The 22,483-nt window shown below is 26.9% G+C and overlaps 1 protein-coding gene across 1 annotated transcript; it reads left to right on the top strand.

The window, feature by feature from the left end:
- Positions 1–8,168: 8,168 nt before the first annotated feature.
- LOC113554636 lies at positions 8,169–10,643 on the top strand. Its single transcript, XM_026958562.1, has 5 exons — positions 8,169–8,292; positions 8,891–9,004; positions 9,093–9,205; positions 9,297–9,499; positions 10,408–10,643. The coding sequence occupies exons 2-4, from the start codon at positions 8,941–8,943 to the stop codon at positions 9,495–9,497; spliced, it is 378 nt and encodes a 125-aa protein (XP_026814363.1). The 5' UTR covers positions 8,169–8,292; positions 8,891–8,940; the 3' UTR covers positions 9,498–9,499; positions 10,408–10,643.
- Positions 10,644–22,483: the final 11,840 nt, after the last annotated feature.

Below are 22,483 nucleotides of genomic sequence, written 5' to 3'. Positions count from 1 at the left end.
TTTATAATAATAAGTCTTAAGATATTAAGTTATAGAGAAAAATAATCTAAATTATTTACTGAATTTCTACTAGACAATAAAATATTTGTTGGAGTACAAGACATATAATTTTGAATGTTTAGGTTTTATATAAAATAATTCTTTATTTCAAGTGTTTGTATTAGTTGTTTTTAAAATTATGTTGCTTAGGAGGGAAGAATCGTCTATTTTATTATTAAGGAGTTTGAATAGGAAGGTTATATAAAATTGTTCTTTCTATCCTTTAATGTTTTAAAATTTAAAAAATTATAATATTTTCATATCCAGAGTGAGGAGGTCTGTATAGATTACATTTAAAGAAGATAAAACGAAGCATATTATTTTTAATTTTTTCTAATTGTTTGCAATGGCTTATGTTATATGTTTCCCAAATGATTGGTGCATATTCAATTTTAGGACGAACAATCGAAGTATATAGGCATTTTAGTATAAATGGATTATTAAAGCTAGAGAAATTTCGTTTAATCATGCCAATTAAAGAAAGGGCCTTCTTTTTTACAGCTAATATTTGGAGATTAAATAAAAGTTTGGAATCAAAGATTATTCTGAAATCTTTAATTTGAGTTGAGCGAAAAACATTTTTGTTATATGGTTTAATTTATTTGATAGCCACGGTTATCAATAATTTAATATTTTTTTAAACAACCCTAGAATAGTACACAATCATTAAAAACCTTACAGGGCCGGTAACAAATTTACAGACTTCTCTTTATGCAACCATTGCAAGTGCAACCTACCCTCAATATTATACCCTCTCATTGTCGCGCCACTGAAGTATTGGTTACTGGTTAGTGACAGGCAATGATAGATTTGGTGGGTTCTACCTACCTCTGAAAATAAATAGCTGTGTAATTTATTTATATTAATCTTCGAAAACTACAAAAACGGGTCGGTGACAGTTAATTTGGATTAGTGTCGATAAGATATCGATGTAATAATTACAAAAAATTACGAATTTAAATATTATAACTATTATACTTATTGGGTAATAAAGATAATATAGGTCAGTGACGGATCCAGGGGGGGGCGATCTTGGCGATCCCCCCGTTCTCTCTTAAAAAACAAATAGTTTGAAGTCCCTGATTTTAGTTTTTGACACGATTATACTTCAAGGGTAACAAAATTATAGTGATATATTTTTTTTATTACTATTACTATAAAAAATATTCTTTTTCGTTCTATATGAGACTGTGGAAAGTAACATATGTATGTACCTAAATAAATATTTTATCAAAATGAATGTGTGCCTTTTAAAAATCGCTCCCCCCCAGTTATTTTGGTCTGGATCCGCCCTTGATATAGATACTGCCCTATTACTTTCATTACCTATCATAACCTATGTATAATGTAAAGAAAGTCAGAAATATTTTGTGTAGACGTTTAGTATGTGTTAATATTTAATTATGTGCGTCAAGCGCGATATTGACGGTACGGTACGGTTTATTAAATTATTATTCTCATACGTTATGATTAAATTTGTGATTTAATTGTAAATTTTAAAATTGATTTATTAGTTTAAAAGATCAATTTAAAAATGAAAAGAAGTAGAGGTGAATCATTGTTATTTAGTTTTGGTGTGAAAAAAATTAAAAATAATGCAAAAAATGAAAATGATTGGGGTAATATTCATGATTAGGGCATGAATAGTTCATGCATTAAAAATTATTAAAATATGTGCTAAATATGCATTTAATTTTTTTTAAGTTAATTTTTGTTCGTTTTTGTTAAAAATAATGTTTAAAAGATGAGAGAAAATATGCACAATTTTAATATAATATAATTTGTTGTAATTAATTCAAAAATTAAAATTTACAACTAGGGATTTTAACAGGTTTTCAAATACAAATGAACGTCGATTATCAATCCGTCTAAGCAATGACCTATAATTTTAATCAGTTTTTATTTTATATTTGCAACGTTTTTATATGGACATATTTTTCAACAAATAAATTTTGAAGTATATTCAGTCCGGTATTTTTATGAAATATTAATAAATAAAAAAAAAACACAATAAAAATGGAATTTTATTTTAAAATATACATATTTTTTTTTAAATCTCAAAAAATCCACACTAAAATTTCATTTTTAAACTTATTAGATTGTGATTCAAATTTTTAGCTCATCCAGCAATTTTTTGATGCACTCGGTAAAAACATGCAAATACATGGAATTCCGGGCCCTATTCATGATATTGTAACTGATAATGATGTATTAAATACTCTGCAAATATAATCTGAGATGCATAATATCAATGAATTATAATGAAAATAATTTTTTAGATATTGTATAATTTTTATCAATTTCTGATTTAATGATGGAAAAAATATTATTTTTTAAAAATCCTTGAACACCGTCTAAAACTTGCTAATTTCCTATTGATCTACAACAGTCGCCAAAATTTAAAATTGATTAATTAATTTGTTATCCTTAGCTAGCTTAGGTAAATTACAGGGGCATTGTGTAGATGTTGTGTTATATTTTTCAATAATATAGTTGGTAAAGGGATTCATAAAAAATTAATTAAGTTCTACATAAAATAATTTCCAACCTAACTCTTATAATTCATTTTAGGACTATATTGTATTTTATTTATTTAAATTAATTTCATGTACAAGTAATAAAATATAATATATAATATATATTTTTTTTGTGTACTTGCCTGTTTAGTGACTATATGTATTAACTTTTAAACTTATGGTTCATATAAATAAAATATATCATTAATCTACTGATTGTCCAATTAAATTAATATGTCTAGTTCCAAGAAATAAGAGGAAGAAGCTGACAAATCTCGCGAAAAGAAAAAAGTATTATATTATTGAACTATAGTGATCAATTTTTAAAAATTTACAAAAACAACACATCAAACATTGATCATATTTTAAATGTGTCAGAAATATATACAAGGTAAGTTTAACAAAATATAAGTATAGGTATTTAGTATATGATTGTCAATTAATCATCAACTGCAGTTAAGTACTTTAAATCTAATTATTTGATTGTATATTTTTAATACAAATTGTCACGTACATCATTGTAGATGCTTAGCAAAGAAATGTATTAAAGTAATGTATAAAATGTGTTTGTAGTTTTTTTTGTTAAAAGCTTACTCAGAACATTACTTATGAAATAAAAATGTAATACTTTTATAATAATAATTAGTATTAAATACTAAAATTATTTTGTTGTGTATTGTTAAAAAATCCAATTATTACTAGATCCTTCAACACTTTAAATTAATCTAAATGAAACTTAAAAAAATGATAATCAAGCATTGATTGGAACAATTCCAATATGTATTAATTGAATTAGTTATATAAATTTTAAAAAAAGTTAACAGTTCATCAAAACTTACAAGTTAATTTGTCAAAGTCATTTTGTAAGTCATTTCTATTATTTGATTATATTTACAATTTTATTATTTTAGGGTAAAAACAAATGTTCATTCTAAAACTTATTTTAATTTAAATAAAAAAAATCAAGGATACCACTAAAAAAATATTAACAATTATTATTTAACAAAAAATATAGAAAATCAATTATAAGAACATTAAATCTGAAATCAGAATGGTAAACTATTATTTGATTTATTTTAAAATTGGGTAAGTACCTTATACCTAATTTTTTAATTGTATGTATTATATTTAAATTCAAATATATTAAATTATAATATTTTAATAGTTATAAATATTAAAAAACCATTAGATACTTCTTTAGTATATTTTATACTAATAGTTTAATTATTTTTAAGTAATTATTACTTAGCTATTAAAGATTATATAGATAAAAAATTAAAAAAGATTTTATTGTTAAGGAAGAGAAAACTTATATTTGTATCAAAAACTACAGTAGATTTAAGCAATATGTACTTTAATCAATAAATCAATCAGCACAGATGTAAACAAAATGTAAATGTATTCTTTTATGTTCGATAATACACAATACATCATTGCTAAACATCAATGTGAATTTATTATAAGATATGTCGACCATAATATTCATGAACGGTAAATTTTTTTTATAAATTGTACAGATGTAACAGGTTTACAATATGGGTCAATTACTAAAGAATATTCTAAAATAAAAAGATTTATGCATAAAAATCACCTTTATTCGCCATCAACTTTATTTACCTTATGGAATAACTTCAACATTTTTTTAAACAATCATATAATCACATATTCACATAGAATATTTTACTATACCAACAAAATGTACTTAAAATAAAATTTTTAGTAATACTGATCCTTTTTCAATAAATAATAGCTACAGATCAAAAAAATAAATCTTTTAAAATCATAAGAACTAGTGGATATGACTTTGAAAAACTGATTTAAATTCAAAAATATTTGGATGGAGTAAAAAAGTGTGAGTATGTTTTTGTTCTACAAATAAACACTGAATTCAGCCAGTTAAATTTGGATATGGTTGTAGAAGATAATTTCCCCAAAATTAAAAGCCGAAAACACAAAATAATGCTAGGAGAGTTATAGAAAATTATAATTAATGATCAACTTCAACAATTTTCAGACTTTCAGTTGATGTACATAATATAACTCTTGATACTACCATGGAAAGTTTGAAAAGATTTCTTTAACATTGAGACTTAATACTGATTTATCAAGCCTTTCTTCAACAAACTTCAAAAAAGTAACTAAACATGGATTATTTAATATTTCTGCAATAACTACTTTAATAATAAACTTTAATTTTTTAGTTAAAGTGCTGCAAATGAACATATAAAAAATGAGCTTATAAGTTTTGCAGAGAATTCTGAATTAGCACAAATTAAAAAAAAAAAGTATTCCTGAAACGTATGCAACAATCATTTATATAAAAACAACAATGAAAAAGATGTATTGGCAAAAAATGACAATAATTCAAAAACATTTTGTAAGAAGTAAAAATTATTTTTTGTAGCTTTTATCTTATCACGTATAAATATGTGCTTATGTTACCTTAAACACAAGTGACATATACAAGATCATTTTCTCAGCTTAAGATAAATAAAACAATGCTTTGTAGTCAATTAACAGAATGAAAGCTTAAAAAAGTTACTAACTTCTAATTTCTAGAAGTTCGATTTAAAAAATGTAAAGATGTTTGAATTGGTTAACAAGTCTACTTTCCATCGATTGGAGCACATTTAATATTTTAATATATTCAATATTAAACATAGACAAATTTGTGATAAAATGTAAAATATTTATTTTCCTCAAGAATTTGTTAAAATTTAAAAAGTGTTCCGACTGATACTAATAAATAATAAACTTGTTTACTACCTAATTCTAACATCTTTACACTTTTTTTTATATCAAACCAATAGAGAAGTATCTTAATTTTTGTCAGTGTGACGGCTATTTTACGTTCATCATCATTTGGTCTTGAATATTTTGATCTTATGACGTTTAAGAGGACGCCAGGCCCGCATGTGTTCAGTGTTGTCTCTGTCTTACTAACGTACATCCTGTGGCGGTTACAAGGGCCCCCCTTGGGCCATATTTTTTACGTAATTTTTATTTTATAAAATTGAGCTGAAAATTATATTTTTATTTTTTTGATACTATTAATAACACATACAGAGCATTAGTTAGTGAAATAATGCAAATAATTAACCTCCAATAAATTACAGGTTATATAATAATAGGTAATTTAATTTTTAAAAATTCGCTCTCCCCTTGAGTGACCTGGATTTGCTACTGCATGTCTACATACATCATAACAAATTTGCGTTCAGAAAAACACATTTTGTTATGTTAGCTTTAATATTAGAGTAAATTTACCTATGAAAATTTAAAGGTAAGAATATTATCTAGAAAATGATATGCATTTATTGATATAATCATTTTAAATTTTAAAAGTAAGTTATGAACATTTTAAAGTTGTAATATTTTGCATAGCTATAACTTACTTTAAAATGGATAATATTAATAAAAGCATAAGTCATTTTCTAGGTAATATCCTTACCTTTAAATTTGATAATAGGTAAATTTACTCAAATTATATTAAAGCATTTAAAACTAACATAACAAAATGTGTTCTGCTGAATGCAAAATAAATTTGTTATGATGAACCTACCTACTTTAGTAAGACAAACAACACATGCGGTTGTGGCGTCCTCTTTTAATGACATGTGCATGATGCGTAATTTATATTCAATCAACCACGGCAATAATTTTGTTTATCACTATTAATTATAGTATAATACAAATGACTATAAAAACGTTTTATTGACAAAAATACTATAGTATATTTACCAGATTACGAATTATATTATTAGCGTAAACATTTTATCAATGAACTATATTTTGTGTTATTATAACGATGTGTTTTATTTTTTGATTTGTTTTATCATACGTATATAATATACGATCGTTGTTCTGCGTGTACTGTGTACTACATAACTGTCGTAATTTCAGTTGTTTTCATGAATTCCATGTACTTAACCTAAATTTTTTGATACTAAATTTTATATCAAAAATGAATAAAAATAATTTTTTTTTTTCATATGCATAAAGACCGAAAAAATTATTTTTTTTATTTAAATGGTAAAAATACAATTAGTTATACAGTATAAGTATTATAATAAATGAATATATAATACGATAGGTGTAAAAACTTTTCTAATCATAAACATAAACATTTATTAAGTATCATTTTTGGTATTAATACAAAAAAAAAATTGAAAAAACGATCTGAAATGGATCCAAATTAATGCAAGGGAGAAAAACTTTGGGAAAATAAGATTCTTACGAAATGTCAGGAAAGCCAAAAAATTGTTATACAATATATTATATATTCCTAAAGCTGTTAGTTATTGTCATTCGTTTATAATAATATATAATTTCCCAATTTCCAAAATTACCCTATTTTTTCCTGTGATCGCCTGTTTTCTAGCTTATGTAAAGCTATGTTCTTTACACGTAGAATACACGACAACAAATCATACATTTTTTAAGATTGTAATGCATTAAATTCATAACTCTAATTATCAACCATTAATGATTTGTATAAACAATGTTAATCCTACAAAATGTGTACACCTATGTTGGTCAGTGCCAGTCTTAGACAGAGGTCAGCAGGCCTCGCGCTTTAGTATGACATTTTAGGCTTCGCGTTAATGAAATTAAAATTACGATTTGCCCCAGGCATCGCTCCACCCTAAGACTGGCTTTGATGTATCTATTTATAAAATAAACTATTTCAGAGATTCTGGAAATATAAATAATAACATTATAAGGTATTCTGTAGAAAACTAAATGAAGAATGTTTACCTGTATAATAATATAAGCAATGTTTAATTAACTGCAGACTATGAATTTTCGATTAATTGCTTAATAAATTATATTTACATGTTGAAAATAAATTTTAGTCAAGGGGTTTGAGATGCATAGGTGGCAATGGACTTACTAATAAAACGTGCAACCCTCGCATTTCCTTTTGCCACTCCAAGCAAATTATAACTTATTTTCCAGCTATATTAAATATTGGTTTGGTAACAAATATTAAAGAGTACTTACTGTAACAATGTAGAAATCACCAATTTGGTTAATAATTTAAACGGGCATCAAGAATTTGCGATAATCCTCAATGGAGATACGGGTGACAGTACGTCACTTAATGTGTTTTGAGCATTGATTGATAGACAAATAAACATAACTTTTTATTTAGGTATACAAGAAATGCCGTGTATCTTCGAATCCGGCGGTCGCATTTATACCAACACTATAAAACCTATTCAAAAAGTGTACCTATGCTGTTTTTTTGTTGTATCTTACTTGCTTTCTCTGTCTCTCTCGATTTTAATAGGTATTTATATAATTGAGATAATCCAAGTTGTATACCATCTTTTTCTATCAATGTAGATACCGAACCTCTCTCCAACTACTATCACTTATCACTTATCAGTCCGTTTTTTTATTGGCAATGACCAAATATTATGACAAAACAACACAGTATTGAGTGGATATTGGTTGCGGGACGCGAGTATTACGTTGTCAACACTGTGTGCACGAGTAGCTGGAGTCGTGCCCGTCGAACGGAGACTGCGCCACCAGCACTCATGACACCTGTTCTCCGCTGCATGATACATATGAATTACTGATTAGAGATCAGTTTTGTATCACCTACTGTATTTGTTAGGTGTTCGCGCGGCAAAAGAGCGTCTTCATTTTTTGAACCGTCTAAGGAATTTAACTCGCACCACATTAACAAATAGCAGCGGCCGTACTCCGGGTAACTGGTTGAGAGCAGGTAAATCGTCTGGTTTTGCTATTATTTTATCTTAATTAACAAATAAAAAGATGGTTTAAATTAACATTTTTATACGCTGAAAGGTATAACAATGTGATATTAATACATATTATACCTTTTTAAATATTTATTATTTTAACAAAACAAAAACTATCTTACAATTTATTTACAATAAGCATAAATAATAATATAATTATATTTAGCTGGGTGATCTTTAAGCGAAAAGTCGACCACTGACGACACTCCTTTATTTAACTACGTACCGAAGATATTACTAATGACAATTGAGGTGACATTTTTACCATGCTTAACAATTTTTTTACCTCATAAAAATGACTTCAGGTATACGTCCACGACTTATAATATATAAATTTCGATTCATCGTTCAAAGTTTTTAGGATATTACATATGTCTAAAAGTAATATTTTAGTATGCTAGTAGCAGTGAAGTTAAATTTTGAGACAGTTATAACATTTTTTCGGTATAAAATATAATTATAGCATGACGGTTATACTAATTATATATTTATTATGATGTGAACGGTAGACTTTGCATGATATGAAAATAATAATATTAATTTTTTTTCTGTTACCTTTAGGTTTTTTAACAATCAACTAGTGTTATATTTTGATCACAATCTATTAAATAATGAGCGGAAACACTAGCTCATACGACGACTCAGGGTCTGAGGATCTTGCAGAAAATCCCCAAGGTACATATACATAACGTGACGCGACAGCACTATTTTAGTTAATTTTTTTGTTTTTAAATTGGTATGTTTTAATGTGTTTTTATTTTAGGAACAATGACCGCCTCTACATCTACTTCAAGTAATCTGGAAGACCTATCGCCAACTATATCAATTTTTGTCGTGAGTTTTGAGTGTTCCGTTTGCCTTAAAAAGATAATGGAGGTAAGGGTTTTGATTTATTTGTTCACGAATACTCACACGGCCACATATAAAATCAACTGTGAATAAAATTCGTATGTATTTCACAATGCAGGTACGCTCAAAACCATGTCAGCACAAATCCTGTCTAGACTGTGTCCCAATTCAGTGTTCTGTGAACTGTAGAAAATCACTTATTGACACAATAGACAGACCGGAATTGTATGACAGAGTAATGGATGGTTACGAATTGACTTGTTCTGATTTAGCAAAGGTGGTACCAAAGAAGAAGAGGCAATATCCTGAACAGGATTAAATGTAAGAACTTTCTAGTGTAAATAATTCTTATGAATTATTAAATCAGTACATATATATAATTTGTTTTAAACTGCAATTTTTACAGTTATCAACGTTACGTGAGCTCAAATATTGCAATTTATTTACTTATCGGTTACATTGATTTCTTATTCGATATTCCTGTGTACCTATTTATATTATTGCGAATACCATAGGTTAATACCACGTTTTATTATTTAAAAACAAATATATAATCCACAAGGCCGTAGTGCCTTACTTAAAAAACATTTTCAGAGGTCACCCCCCTTATAGGTCTGTCCTTGGTAATCGGTAAGTTAATATAAAATATAAAGTTTGCCTAACAAAACTGAACCCTATGGTTAATACTCTATGGAAAAATCTCTGCAATATTTTTCATACCATTTCAGACTTTCTAGGTTATTGTTTACTTGTTCTTATATAATTGCACTTTAATTCTATTATTTTAAACTGTAAGTTTTGTTTAGCATTGAGCAAACATACTTTTATTATTCTGTCTTGTGATTACCAAGTCGACGTAAAATAATAAAACGCATGTAGTAGTAATAGCCGTAAATAAAATAAAAATAATAGAAGAATTGAATTTACTTGTAAATTTTATATGTAGTCGAGATAGCCCGAATAACCGATAGGTACTGAGCTATTATGCTACGTATGAGTTACATTTTAAACCTGGTGTAGCTTGTAACAATTATTATACATTTTAATATTTTAAATAAAACCATCCTGTGAAAATAACACTATGGGCACTAAAAATAAATTAACAACTCTTATTAATAATTTTAACCCTTGAATCCCAATACCCCCCAATTGAATTTAAGTCTTTGACTTAAAAATATTATGTTGAATATTACTGTTAATACACTTACTTTTATACTTTATCTTTACAGTTTATTAAAATAAACAAAAACGGAGAAGAAAAGACTGTCAAAGATGGAATCAGTTATTTTCTTCAAAAGAAACTACTACACATCGACATAAAATGATGACTTTAAGTACAAAATAATTTTAATTATATTAGGTACCTACACATTATATTATACTATTATATACTATACAAATGATATTTTCATCCTTTATACATGCGCAGGTAATAATATAAAATATAGTTTGTATTGTATATTACATCACTTATGTACCTATAATTATTTTTGGATAATAAATTGTAAACCGTACGCTAATAACTCATTTGTTATCTGTTTATTATTTGCATATAACTTCTGCTATTCATTCATTTTTTTTAAATTATAAATAATGAATTGATTGTATATTACATACTTCGTTTACATATTAAATTGTGACTTATAACTGTTTCTCAACTATTACGATAATGGACGAAAATCGAATTAGGTAATACTTTTGTCAATTTCGGAATATTATAACATTATTTAATGCAGAGATGCCCGATTGCGTCCGACATCGGTTCCCAAAATAACGTATCTACTAGGGTGCCACTAACAATTCAACTTTAATATAAGTAATGCGACAACCCATAATATTTTTACATATAGTGTCTTTCTTATATTTGAGCAATTTTAAGGATAGACACATCAAAATATAATAAAAATATAATATAATCTATTTTTTTAATTATCATTACACAATTAACAACTTCAAGTTAAGAAAATTATTAATACAGTCAACTCATAAACTTATAACTAATATATTTTTACAGAATAAATAAATGACATATTAAATTGTCTCAACGGTAGATATACGTATTTTAAATACACAGTGGAGTTCCTAAAATGTGTTATAAGTATATACATAGTTAAATATAAATAAAAGACATAAAATACAATAAATAAAACGATTTTAATATTTAAAGTTGATTTTTATCAACTCAAAATTAAACATTTTTTTATTTATAATTTTGTAACTTATCGATTTGTTTTATCTGTAATGAACTAGAAAGCAACATTCACGCCGATAATTATTGAATAAAATATATTTTTTTAAATTTAATGTCACACACCAAATGTGCTATTTTTTTTTATTTACATTATAATACCTAAGATGCATTTAGATATTTATTTAGTTTTAATAATTACTGTAAACAGTATATCTTACCTACTTTATACAGACTACAATCGGGGTACGAAAAAGGAAAAAAATGTCCCTTTGACCGCAATTTGGTGATATGTGAATTATGTTATTGAGTACGTACAAAAACATTGGGGTATTATCTTTTAAATTGGCTGTATCCGAATCGTATGACAAAACATTTCCTAATTGCATTCCAACATCTTTTCAAGTGGTCTGCTTGAATTTAAGGCCACAAAGTCCATGAAGAGGTGGCATATAATTACACAGACACTATTTAAAAAAGATGGTAAGTATGCATTATGATTTATGACGAGGAATGCATAGAAAAAAGCGTAAAATAAATAAATGTTATGGGCAACCTCGTGATTGAAGAATTCGAAGAAATGTATAATTATGTTTAAGTACTTATATAAAATAATATGTTCTATGTCAAATGATAAAAAATGTTATTACATTTATATGTTGTTTATTTACGTCATTAGAATTTTTAATTTTTTACTGGGACGACAACATATACATTATTATTTTATATTTCGAAGCAGAATATTATTATATTATTCTAAATATTCCGATTTATAAATTTTTAATTTTACTCAAGCAGTTTATTAGTTATAGGTACTAGGTAGGTAAGTATATACAGTTGAAATGAACGTATAATAGCGTTGGTGATGAATTTAAAATAATATTATTTTATAAGTTATCCTTGTGCCAATTATGCCAGTCCGCTTAAATACATTTTAAATATTTATATCTCATAAATTGCTCGTCCAAAATTCAATTTTTATACAATGAATAACGATGTACTACAAAATTAGAAAATTATTCTGCTTTGGAATAGTAATTAAAAATATATTCATATTTTTTTAATATTATTTTGAATCTACTTAAAATTATGTTTAATGAATAATGATGTTCTTCGACGTATTTAAAATTCATTATCAAATTATTAAGTATTTATTCGAGAAACCATTTTACTTTAAAATATGTTATATTGAATAATTATTTTTCATTCGGTGAATCTAAACACTAAATATATTTTAAAAACTGGTCGGCATGACAATAAGTATACTGCAGGACAATAGGACATGATATATTAACCTTCGTGAAGCAATATTTAGGGTTCGCACATAAAAGGTAAATCGATTAAGAAGAATATCTACTACTAAAATAGTTCTAAATCACTATAAATCTTTTTTTATAAATATTATTATGCATTAAAAAAAAACGGCGCATCCCAAACGGCTCCCGTCCATAGTTTGCTTATTCCAAAATTGCTCCCGTCGAAAAAAAAATTTACAAACGGGTAAATTCTCAAGCTGCTAACAATAATACCGGTATCGCAAAAAAATAACCTTAGAAATTTAGTCCTTGAAAAAATAATCACGGAAACAATAACCCCATATGAAATTTTGTAAGATTTTAATTCATAATAATTGTATAATATTCAAAACTAAAGTATATATTCTAATTAATAGTATATACGTTTTCTATTTATTTATAAATTACCAGCTGAATAGCCGGCTTCGCCCGTATGCAGTTTTTGCTTTCTCAAAATGAAATTCTTAAATCAACACACATTGCTGTGTTTTAAAGACGAAAAACATTTATTTTATAATTTATATAATTGACCTAATTAGTGACCGGTGTTTTAGGCATCTGAACAATTCATATCTACACGCCGATAAAATACAGACACATAAAAAAGGTCAGGTTGCAGGTAGCTGGTAACCCTTGGGACGCCGTGACGTACCGTATTCCCGTTATCGGCCGACTGCTAGTTATTATTAAATGAATTTAGGTATGCAAATTACATGTAAACATTTATTTTCACCAATTTCAACCTTTTAAAATCAAAATTTTAAAAATGGCTAATTATTTTATATATCTAAGGATTGACTGTAATTCAAAATATTAACTTTTTTTTTATAATTATTATTATTATATTATTTATTGATTTTTTATATTAGTTTATTTATATATTATTGATATTTCAAACTGATTTACCAAGTAACATGGGAAGATTAGGAAGTCCATATTTTAACGATATAAATATAAATATAGGATTTGTAAAAATTTTAAGATATACCACATTTTAAGAAGACGTCGCACCCACTATATAGTATACTAGAGTCAATTGACCTATTATCAAACTTTTAGGTAAGAACAGTATCTGTTCTCTCATTGGTTTTTACAATATTTTAATTTCTAGATGAGTTATGAGTATGCAAAATATTATCTTTTTTGTAAAACGGAAGCTGAATGGGCTAATACGTCCAAAAAAAAAAAAAATGCACAGTGATTCTTTTATTGTTTTATTATTACTTTTTTTCATTATTTTTCTTCAAAATATTTTGTATCATGATTTTCTTGTTAACACTATCAATTTTTGATTTTCAAATGGTAACCTAAATTTAAAATTTTATAAAATAGTAGGGCTATTATTTTTATGAATTAATGTTAAAATCATTATTTAACCGTTAATGAGTTATTATAGCTGTTTGAAGTCTGGTGGTTTGAACGGTATACATGAATTGCGTACCAATACATAGGTAGACGAACCTTTTTGAACGAATTGCATCACGGACGCAATTCGTGTTACCTTTTCACTTAACACTTTCTTTAGGTTTACAGTGGTTTTAAAATTTAATTTTAATTTTTTAAAAAATAATAATAATCAAATATTTATCATTAACATAATATTATTATATGAAAACTTGTTTTTAGTAATTTGTACTTTTAGGCTATATACGGTGTATTTGCCTTGTTTCGAACACTGTGTTTCCGCGGCGTTTTCCATCGAATTAAAAATAAACCAATGCATTTTTAGTTCGACGGACAACGCAGCGGAATACGGTTCCGGCCTTATAAATATTTTCGATAAAAATATTGGTGAAGAAAAATACAAGAATTAGGTTTGGTTTCACACTATATCCTAAATAATGAAATAGGTAATACTTAGAAATGACGATTGAATAATCTTCCCTAGAACCAGAGTTTGCTAACTATTTAGTAATTAGTTGATACTAATTAGTAGTACTAAGTAGTAAATTAAAATTCAATATTACCCCTGGAATTATGGGCGGAAATACTTTCTAACTCACAAGGAACAACTAACTTTAACTAATGTGATTGATTATGACTTATAATTTATATTATAAAAGAATCACCCTGTATAATATAGGTATCCACATACAGAATATAAATAACTGAAAAGTTCACTAGTCATTGCGATTAAAATTAAAATTATGATTTCAATTTGATTTACGTGTAGTAAACAATTATATACTCTTACATGATTTTAATACTATTATTGAAATAAGTGTATAAATTGGACGAAATTACTATGATTGAATATATTGATACAATCAAATATAAATGGTTTATTTCGAATTCCTATACTTACATCGATGATGGATAGCATTGCAGATAGGCTAGGGTTTTCAAACTCCATCTCAATATTTTAGGTAGAAATATATTTAGTGGAAACGAAAATCATATTCTTGGCAGAAACGATGATCGCCTGTCTCTGCTACAGTATAATCATGCCCGTTTATTCGTATTAATATAATCATTACACTGAAAAGTATGTTTAAAGTGTTTTGATTTAAGTAGGTAACTATTTTAATTTGTTTTAAGCCATTGACAAACAATAACTGATAATAGTTTTTTTAAATAATATAGAAGAGTGAATTTTTATAAATATATAGTTAAAATAAACTGGCAATCACCAAACTTAAAGGAAGCAATTTTTGATTATTATACAAGATCTATATAACATTTTTATATGGTATTTCACAAAATCAAAAACGTTGGAAAACAATGAATAATATAATATTATTATTATAAAATAATAATAAATGCTTTCTAGCTAATAAAACAGAGAAAAATAATTATGTATATGGTTAATAAAAATTATATATGGTAATGGTATATGACATAACATAAATACATAATATTATAATATAAATAAAATATAATTATCATCGAATTTTTGTAACTGTGTAATAAATAATAAATAAGTCGTAATTATAATGTTGGACGAATTATTGTGATAGGTAATATTAAATTTAATTGTTAATGAATATACGCATTTCAGATGAAATCTACGGTTATATAATGGACTGAAATTTATACGTTACTGATCAGTAAAATATAAGTAGATACATACCTAATTTTATTGACTAATTATTATAATTATTAATAAATAGGAACATTTTAATTGTTATCAATTACACGAATTTCAGTGATTCAATTTGTAATATATTGCTTAAGTGGAATAAAAATTAATTGTACTGCATGTGTAATTTTATTGTAAGTTATGGTACGTATTATAGTCCGAAACAATATTTTATTACGATAAAGCTTCCGAAATGTTGCTTTACATCATGCGTGTCATCACATTACTATTTATTATTGTGTTGCATATAAAATAATTATGTGTACTCTGCTTTAGTGCAGTTTACCCACAGACGGAATAAAATTTGAATATTAATATAATCAATATATCCATTATATATTATTATTGTAATATAAAGCTACAAACGGCCGGAAACTTATATTTCCAGTTGTCGGCTGACGCCGTATATATTTACAAAACTAAAATATTCAAACCACTATCTGGTCGACTCTAAAGCGTACACGCGTGAAGCAGTTGAATACAATAATGTATGCCTACAGTATCGTATTATGATTTCGTATAATTTCGTTTTACATTTTAAAAGATTGTTATCACGCGCAGGCATACGTTTTTTAAATAATAATAATAATGATGGTGTGTAAAGTCCAACCGCGTAATTTGAATCACAAAACGAGTTCGACGAGGTCAAATGCCGCGGCGCAGGGGTCGCGGGTCGGCCACTCTTGCGCGTTTCGATTCGATGTTTCTATTACAACACAAATAACATCCAAATATTATAATATTAATGTTACCACATATTCCAGAAACAATATTTTTTATTTTTTTTCTACAAGACTACATTTATATTTATGATATTTTACTTTTTATAATATTTTTACTATTCTAATATTATTAGAATTTAGGTATATGTGCATTAATATAATATGATATTCTACTGTAAATTGTATATGCTGTGTAGGTACCAAAAATGCTGCCACAATACTATATGGTCTATGATATTATTCTGAGCTTGATCCCATCACAATTCCTGTAATTAGTATAAAACAACTTAATAAGTCTGAACAAGTTAATTCATAATTTTTAAAACTTATTAGTTGGTCTATACAAGTTAATATATTTTTACGATATATATCAAAATAATAGTTAAGTTGAAAAACATTTCTATTGAATATTAAAAAGGAAACTAAATTAATTATTTTTTAATATATACTAAGTATATGTACAATATGATAAAAGTTCATAGGTACACTATAATAAAAATGTAGTATACTACATTTGTATATATAAATAATATATATAAGAGTACGAAATAAAAACAGAAAGATTTATCTATATACACAATGTTAAATTATTTTTAAACTTTGAACTAGTTTATCTGAAATTATTTAGTGTTTAGATAGTGAAATGGTTTTCTATATAAATGCGTTAATTCATAATTTGATTCACGTTGAAATCCAGAATCAGTGCACTTATTAACACTTCAACACAGCCTATAATTTTGTAGGCAATATAATACAATATATTCAACACTTATGATAACATTTCCAATTATTATTTTATTTTATAACAACTTTTTGTTCAAAACAACATACATTTTAAATCGATGGAGTTTATATTGTTAAATTATTTTGTACGTTGTAGCAGAGTTTAAGGATGGTATACCCATATCATTATTATGGCGCTGACAGTGACGTCGTTCTCGATGTATTGATTTTTATCTTGTGTTTCTCGGAATCCCGTCTAGGGGTGCGACGGACAAAGGGAGCTGAGCTGTTGCAGCTGCTCCCGCACTGGGTGGTCTCTACAGGCTTCGAATGCGTGGGTTCCGAGGGTATATTATGAGTACCTACCAATCTCGTTTTTGGAGTATGGTATACTAGTATTTTATTATATAGAAAACTGTGTTGAGCCGGCATCGAACATGTACAATATTTTACTACATAATATTATATTTAAGTAAAAAATGGGAAAGGTCGTTTTTCGAATTTCTTGGTAGGAAACTACAGGTTCAACAACATCATCAGTTTCAATCACGGTTATCTACAACATTTGATATAAAAATTAACAATATATTATTGTATTATATTGTATGGTTACACGATTTCTATTGCAGTAAGGTTTTTAAAATCAATTTTAACAACGAATGGCCACATAAATATGTTTAAGTATAACTGATATACCTAAACGATATCATATCATCGATATTATATGCAGCTATTATGTGATTTCCGTAACGTACCTTGCAGGTAGGACTTTGTATAGCGTGAAGAGAGTTTGAGATAATAGTGTTCTTTCGACCAATGTTTTCTATAGTATAATATTGTATTACATCTAAATAATATAAAAATAGTAATAATGACTGAATACAATAATTATGATAATATACTATTATGAATCGAATGACGTTATTCAGTGGTAGATACAATATTTAAATAATACACGACATTAAAATTGAAATTTAAAAAATATGTACATAAATTATATAACAATAAGACGAAATAAATGTTTTCATCATAATAATAACACAAAAATACAAAATGTATTGTTTATTAGGTATATTATGAAAAATTATTAATACGCCGCATCTAAACATGTAATATACACATTTCTATCATACGGTTAGTAAATTAATAATTTATAAATTGTTGAGCAGAATCTTATTTTTCAAAAATTAAATAATGTTTAATACGACATTATGACGCACCTATACATGGCTACATAGCCGCGGTAATATATATTATATCGAATGCAAATGACTAAGTGTACTTTTCTGTTTCTATCATATATAGGTAATAAATATAGCCGTCTTTGAATTTCAATGATATAATTTTATAGATACTGATTTAATTTAATATCGCTAATTTCGCCAAGTGTAATCCATAATAGGTATACATATTATCATTATCGTCATGTATTTTATTTGACATAAAACCGCTTGTTTAATACATATAATGTTCATTGCATGCAAACATAAATATTATAATATTTGAATTATCAATAAAAATAATATTATTTGTTTAGCTAATAATATTATATTTATTAGTATAGAAAATGTAAAATTGTTTAGATAAAATAAAATAATAATTTTCAAAATAAACATCATAGAAAATCGAAATGATTATTATAATATCTATAATTTATAATTTGATATAGGTGTTTGGTGACCCATTTGAAGATATAATAAATTGTTTACAGAAGAAAAAAGGTTGGGCATCACTGTCACAGTTAGGGTATACTATTTTGGGAGGTATAGGTAATACAACAAATCATTTTATTTTTCGTTTTGAAATCATAAAATTATTTTCACCGTCTATATATGCTACACAGCTGCAGTAACACGGGATCGGCAGGTGATGGCCACTGGTATGTAAACGCACTAAATATATAACGTATGTCTTCTTGTAAATGTCCTTCAACGGCTACAATAAATATATTCACCCCTCGGCCTACAATAGGATGGCAAGAATGTGGATTCTTGCCTGCACCCTCTTTGGGAACAATAACGGAGGGTTCTTTTCAACCATATTTTTATGTCAATCGTTTGGTTTTCGATTTTATCTTCTTCTCTGCGTTTACCTCGACTTTCCACAACCCAACCGAAAATGTCTTACAATAATATCAAACGATTTCGGTATTATAAATGTTGTTTCTGTTGGATTATAGTAATAATATATTATTCTGTACTATAGGATATAACAGTTGTCTTTTACTTACAGCATGCAATATTATAATACATATATAAAATGTTATATGATTAGGTCCTAAATTTAATAAATTAAAAAACTAAATATACAAAAACTTTATATAAAAATATATTATTAATTAAGTACAATAACTTGCGATTACAGAACATGGTGTAAACATTTTGATTAATAGAAATTATTATAAACTATATAATATATATATAGAAAAAATTATCTAAAAAGACTAACTTATACCAATAAAATCAAAAATGTCACAAAAAATGCAAAATACTAATTTTAAAATTAAATGTATTATTTCCTATAATTCAAACTATGTTTAGAAGCTATGTTGGTAGTAAGTCAGTTCTACAAATTTATATAGTCTTAATTGAAATTTATAATATAATAGTTAACAACGCGATTAACGCTCGTTATCTATATTATATTCCTACATTTATATACCAACAATTAATGCTTGATTATTATATATTGATTACGTGTGTGTTTTTCAACTAGTAGTTAAATGTCTTTATATATATTAAGACGTTTAGAAGAATAACAACCAATTTAGAATATATTATATTCATTTAAATTTATGATTATTAAAAAAAAATGTTTGATAGGAATAATCACGTGAACTCTGTGATGACCCGTTATCGAACGGAAACCATCATACTACGTAGAATGACATCATTATAGTATTATCTTCCTTGTACTTGTAATCTCGAAAATATTTTATATTTGAAATATCACAAGTATTTTTGGGTACGTGGGATTACGCGGGAACAAATTATAATATAACATTTAATATAAAACTGCCGAAATATTATTCAACAATTTGTTTTGAATCAAAATGAGATGATCACATGATGCAATATATAATCGATGATTACGAGTGATTTTTGCTTAAACTTATGAAATTTATAGGTATTGTTTTATAGGCCGTATCGGCCCAGTCATGTATTATAGCCCATATAGGACAGGAACATCACAAAAGGAATACGATGAAAAACGGTGTTCGTCAATTACGCCGAATTTGGGAAATTGGGATACTACCTGTATAATATACGCGTATTACCTATATTCTGCAATAAAATCAACCGGCGCAAACGTTGTATACTTTTTTCTATCCCATAATTTTTGTTTCTTTACCTGTGATTTTCTGTGCAATTCAGCAATTCAGCAAGTTTAAAAATTACGTACTTTTTATACGAGTATTATAAATTGTTGTCGAATAAGATCACGTACGTGAAATATATATGTAAATAACCTACATTATACAATATATTTTCATATAGGTATGGGGATATAGTTAAAATGAGAAACCTTTTTTTTATTTTTTTTTATTTGAATCGTATACTTCCGTTGTAATTAAATTATAGAATCTTAATTAAACCGTGAACTTAATATTACGATTACGATTGCATTTCGTTCGAATTTAGAGTGTATTTGATAAGCATGCAGTTTAGTGCCTGGTGTAAACTCGAACTTTACTTTTAGAGAACTGTCGTTTGCTATACAGAGACAAATATAAAAAAAATAACTATGCGGTGCGCTTTACAAATAGATCTGATAGAACAGATGAGACAAAATAAAGCTTGAAACCATTTCAAATTTAGAAGACATTTTGCAATATCCAGAAAAAATCATTAATTATAAAAACTATATGTGACATTGACACTTGTATATAGTTGTATAATGTTTTAAATTAATTAATAGTAATTTAGATTAATTAATTATTTTTACAACTTATTATAAATATACCTATTTGTTTTGTCCATTATATAGGTATAATATATATTTTTTTAGTATTTCTAAATATGATTATTTCTACTTTAATGGATTGATTCATCATTCATTTATTAATTAAATATAAAAAGTATGTAGTAGATTTGGATATTAGTCTTTAGATTCTTCCTTATGGACTGGTCTTTGTACATGGATCTATTTTATTATATTTTATACACAAAGTGATATTTTTATTCATTTAATAAAATATACTCGATTAGGTTTGACAAGGTATTGGCCTACTAATTTCTAACGTCCGATCAGCCAGCCCTATACCTTATGTTATATCGAGAGTTCGTTACATAGTGAAATTTAAATCAGCAAGAACATAATAACCAACAAAATTCGTTGTATAATAAGATTTATGAGGATTGTAAATCGAAACACTACGAATTGGTATTATTATATCTATTAGTATCATATTTTAAGATACCTATGCATAAACTTATATCTTTATAGCTATGTAGGCATACCATATACTTAGTATGCCTAATATTGTGTACCTATTCCGTGCGTGAGACTATTTCTTTAATAAACACATACCTAATTAATAATAAACCACTATCTAATAGATATCTATTTTGATATAAAATATTATTAAAGTATCGATTTAATATTATGTTTCGAATGATCCCTTACAGGAGCGGTGAGCCGGTAAATAATAATAAAAATAATTTAAAAAATGGCTGCCGCTGACTTGTTTGGACGAGAAAAAAAAGATGCGGGAAATCGAGACATTCCCCTTCCCTACACCACGCGCACATTACAGCTCCGCGTTCCTCGCTCTTTGTAGGTTGCAACAGTATTACCGCTTTTGGGGCACGAAATATTGCGCACCAAAATCGACGACTGCTCCATCTCGAAAAAATTACGTACCTTTCACATTTATCCACTACACTCATCGCAATGTTCTCGATCAAAAATCCATACACCAGGAGCAAAAATTTTAAATAAAAATCTAAATTTAAACAACGATCAGAACAAAATCGAATTAAACTCAAAGGATAATTAAAAATGCACGCCGTATAAACGATTTGGCGGGTGACGCTGCGGACCAAAATCGCTATCACCTGCAACATCTACCGGATAAACTATGTAATCGGTAGACGTCGTCGAATTATGACGATTCGCCTTATCACATCTCTCGAACCACACGCATTGACTCGAAGACACGACGACAATAATAGCCGATCGCCGATAAGTGGCGTTGCAGGATGCGGTTGAGCATACCTTTCACTCTCTCGTAGTCACTCGCGGCATCGTGCGGGAAAGTTTGTTGCACCCTACGAAGTCCCGGTAATCCGGCCGAAC

The sequence above is a fragment of the Rhopalosiphum maidis genome, chromosome 2, assembly GCF_003676215.2.
Source record: "Rhopalosiphum maidis isolate BTI-1 chromosome 2, ASM367621v3, whole genome shotgun sequence".
In the NCBI taxonomy this organism is placed as follows: domain Eukaryota; kingdom Metazoa; phylum Arthropoda; class Insecta; order Hemiptera; family Aphididae; genus Rhopalosiphum; species Rhopalosiphum maidis.
Note: the sequence above shows the minus strand (reverse complement) of the source record. Positions and strands in the feature narration are given on the sequence as shown.

Excerpts from the sequence above, each read along its gene's own strand:
- LOC113554636 (XM_026958562.1), top strand. The coding sequence starts at position 8,941 with ATGAGCGGAAACACTAGCTCATACGACGACTCAGGGTCTGAGGATCTT. Across the intron at positions 9,005-9,092 it reads TCTTGCAGAAAATCCCCAAG|GAACAATGACCGCCTCTACA; the intron begins GTACATATACAT and ends TTTTTATTTTAG. Across the intron at positions 9,206-9,296 it reads GCCTTAAAAAGATAATGGAG|GTACGCTCAAAACCATGTCA; the intron begins GTAAGGGTTTTG and ends TTCACAATGCAG.